We start from the raw sequence: 3,727 nt of genomic DNA, 5'->3' as shown, positions 1-3,727 counted from the left end.
GTAGGCTCAAAGTGGCTCCGCGATTCTGCCACCGATAGAACCCGTCGAATGTCTGGATACAACGCATACGTCTGAGACTTCTGCTGTGGCTGCGGAAGGTAGGGAGATTGCTTCTTGACTATTCCTCGCGCCGCGGCGGATGGAACCAATTTGCTTGAACCGATTGACCGCATTGTCTGTTCGTTCAATGACCATGCCAAAGGAAAGCCTTTATACTATCTACATGAGCAAGCGGACTTGCTTCAGTCATTACGATGTGGTAGTGCCAATATCCCTTGATCCTTGGCCTATTTTAGGGATCGACGAGATCACCGAAACCTGCATGACCGAATGCGGATAGCTTCAAAATCCGCGCAACGAGGAATTCGGTCATCGAGAATTATCCCACGGGTCTAACGCGATATTCCCTTTTAGGGAGCACGAAATTCACGTTGCAGTTCGTACCTGCGTAATCATCATTAGACATGAAATCAAACCGTCCTTCGGTGAGCGTTGCTGCACGTATAACACCAGCATTAAATAGCAATGCGCATCTTCGCGTTCCTGTGTTCTTAACACTTTGACACACATTGCTGCACTTTGGGTGCACGCCGTTTCCTTGCCTACCTTCGAAAACCCACTCACTTTAATTCAAAACCGCAACTACAATGCTTTCCTTAATCGCCGCAGCGGTGTGTCTCATCGGCAGCGTCCTGACCCAAACACCCCCCAGCTATACTTTAGCCGTCACCAACCAGACATTAGGCCTATCATACGGCAGCGTCTCCGTAGAAGCCGGCGAGACTCTCCCCTACAAAGGTCAGTACCCCCCTCCCATTCCCATTCCCGTGTCCACTTCCACTTCCCTACTAACCCTCAAACCCAGTCCCCTCAACCACCCCCACCCTCAGCAGCACCCTCGGCCTCAACGAAACCTACATCGCGATCATAGTCGATACGACCGCGAACCTGAGCTCCCCAATCCCCGCCGACCTGGTCTGGTTCCAACAAGACGTCACCTTCTCCTCCGCCGGCATCGGCAGCGCAAACACCAGCGCCCAAGTCCCCTACGTCGCCCCTTCGTCCGTCGGCCACGCCTACCTCGCCCTCCTCTACACGCAACCGCCCGGCTTCATCATCCCGTCCAATTTCCCCTACAACGACACCTTCCGCGTCGCGTTCAACGTGAGCAGGGTGGCGGTGGATTTCCACTCCCCGCTGCTCGCGGCCAACTGGTTCGTCCTCGGGAGCAATTGTTCGGCGCCGAGTCACACGGCGTCCTCCGGGTATGGGTATGGGGCGAGCACGGGGTTCGCGTCGGGGACGCACGGGCCGTGGGCAAAGAAGACGGGCGCGGTGTATGCCAATGGGGCTGCGGGGAGGTATTGAAGGTGAGATTGCGGGAGGAGAGGTCTGAGGATGGGGGTAATGAATGGAAACAGTAGAGTGTGCAAAAAGGCGTTGGTGTGCCTGAAGGAAATAGAGCAAAGGACATACACCATGTCCCAGTCTTGGCACAGGAAATCAATAGACCTGAGCTTTTGCAATACTACCTAACCCATCTGCTCTGATCCGGAATACCCTGGTGACTACGAGACGCGCTCCGCATATCTCAAATCAAATCCTGAACCCCAACACCTCCGCCAGTCGACCCTGCACATCCTCATCCCAGCCGAACATCTTCCCACCTCATCTGCGCTCCACAACCTTCCTCCAAAATCCCAACACCGACAGCACTCAAACCCCTTTCTCAAACAAGCTCACCGCTCAGTCCCGACCAACGAAACTGATCACAAAAACTCCCGACCGTACGTAAGATTCGACACGGGCCACTGGACCGATAACAGTCACGCCATCGAAGTATTCACTTCACTGCAGTCGTCAACGGCATATCCAACAACGAGTTACAAGCCGAACGGAACATCTCGTCCTTACAACTCCAGAAATACCAACATCCGATACAGTGGTGGTGGTGCTGGAGGCAGGATTACCCGGTCATGTCGAATCGTCAAGAGTGACATGTTTTCCGACACGGAGGTCTGAGTGACTGACTACCTTACATAACACGTATCGTATGCGTTGCGGAGCCCGTCTACGGGTTGCACAGAAGGCCTACAGGTTCACTCTTATCCGGGAAAGGAAAGGAGAAGGCTTCGGTATATGAGATTTGTGTTCGCGTTCGGGGTAGGTGATGGAGAAGGAGGCGGCACAGCAGCCTCGTGTCGCGGTTATCTCGTTGGTTGAGGTGGGTAGGGAGGGGGTAGAGCGGAGCATATCTTGTTTTCAACCGCGTAAGAGGGGGTGAATCGTAAATGGACATACGTCCATCCATACATACATCTATCTATCGGCGCACCCGAATGATGTACTCGAGAACAACGGCTTGACGGCGAGCTATGTGAAAGGAAGAAGCGAAAGTGTGAAGAGAGTACGGGAACCACCATGCATGCACACCAAGCTGCTTCTCTCGGCTGGGTAGACCTCGTGCTCGGTTCCCACATGCAACGTTAGAAATGTTCTGGTTAAGAGTTGGAGCATGTAAATAGGCACAGGCAGAGAGGCCAGACGACGGAACCATCGTCTCACGTAGAGAAATCACAAGTCAACATCCCCGGGGCGCCATTCCCCGGCGAGCCCAACTCCTTCGCCTTTTCAATGTCATTCACTGCGTTATCCGCCTTGTCCGCCGCCGCCACCGCATCCATGAAGTAGCACCCGAGGCTATTCGTACCCGGGTCTATGATGATCATCGCATGGCCACAGGGACAACTCGGATCGGTTAACAAATCACACCAGCAGTCAGCGTCACCGCCGGTGCTGTTGATCGCAGTGCACATGTCCTGGATGGCTGCGTTCGGCCTTTCACAGATCCACATCAAAAACATGGCTTCGATGGGCGTGAGGTCCCCGACCGATTCCGTGTTGTCGCCTTCGGCGATACACTGTCCGTCGCTGCCGTTGAACAAGTGATGGCCCATGACCCAGCCTCGGCCTTCGCCGTTGGGGGTCTCGGTGGGGTTGCCGTTCGAGTCAACGCCCGAGGTCCAGGTGGTGCTGAGCCAGGCCGTGTCGTGGGCGTTTTGGGCGAGGCCGGGACTCCATGCGTAGTCAGTGAGGGTGTCGTTCCATGTCTTACGCAAATTGCTCATTTTGTCGAGGGCTGAGGCGCCGGAGGATCCAGTGCAGGGAGGTGAGTACCATGCGTCCCCGTCGGTGGGGTTGCAGGCGCCGCTGGTGGTGCCGGTGGTGGTATCGCTGCCTGAGGATTTGGGGGCGGAGGAGGAAGAGGAGGCGGGGGGTGAGTCGACTGGGCTGGCCTGTATGGGGGCGGGTGGAGTGGAGGAGATGACGGGCGATGTGATGACTGGGGAAGGAGCTTCGGGAGCAGCGGCCGCACTTGTCATAGAGAATGAAGGGCGCTCATGCAGCTGTCCTGCCTCGCCTGCCCAAGAGTAATGACCCCCTGAGGAAAGGCGTAATCTGCCTTGACCTGAACGGCGGCGGCGGAGGTTGGAGCAAGAGGAGGTGCGGTCGCAACCACCTTGTTCTCGTTGATGAACTCTTGGACAAGAGTGTGAGGACCTTCCTGCCACTGGGAGTAGAAGACGACGTCTTTCTTCTCGTGGGGGGTGTGCATGCTTGTGTTGAGGGAAAGCAAGGGCGCCAGCGCCGAGGAGGGCTGAAATGAGGACTGAGGTATGCATTTTGACGTCGTTCAGAGTACTTGTCAAGTGGGTGAAGTTGGGAT

The 3,727-nt window shown here is 55.7% G+C and overlaps 2 protein-coding genes across 2 annotated transcripts; one reads left to right on the top strand and one right to left on the bottom strand.

Annotated features, from left to right (window-relative positions):
• Nucleotides 1–647: 647 nt before the first annotated feature.
• Nucleotides 648–1,368, top strand: HO173_009982 (uncharacterized protein; the record flags this gene model as incomplete). The annotated part of the gene is made up of 2 exons (XM_037311868.1): nt 648–798; nt 866–1,368. 2 exons carry the CDS (start codon nt 648–650, stop codon nt 1,366–1,368), a joined length of 654 nt encoding a protein of 217 aa, XP_037161112.1.
• Nucleotides 1,369–2,561: 1,193 nt separating this feature from the next.
• On the bottom strand, nt 2,562–3,683 carry HO173_009981 (uncharacterized protein; the record flags this gene model as incomplete). The annotated part of the gene is made up of 1 exon (XM_037311867.1): nt 2,562–3,683. One exon carries the CDS (start codon nt 3,681–3,683, stop codon nt 2,562–2,564), a length of 1,122 nt encoding a protein of 373 aa, XP_037161111.1.
• Nucleotides 3,684–3,727: the final 44 nt, after the last annotated feature.

The sequence above is a fragment of the Letharia columbiana genome (genome assembly GCF_014066305.1).
Source record: "Letharia columbiana isolate WasteWater2 chromosome Unknown Sc0000045_s0, whole genome shotgun sequence".
In the NCBI taxonomy this organism is placed as follows: domain Eukaryota; kingdom Fungi; phylum Ascomycota; class Lecanoromycetes; order Lecanorales; family Parmeliaceae; genus Letharia; species Letharia columbiana.
The sequence above is the reverse complement of the archived record's forward strand: the minus strand, read 5'-3'. Positions and strand labels throughout refer to the sequence as shown.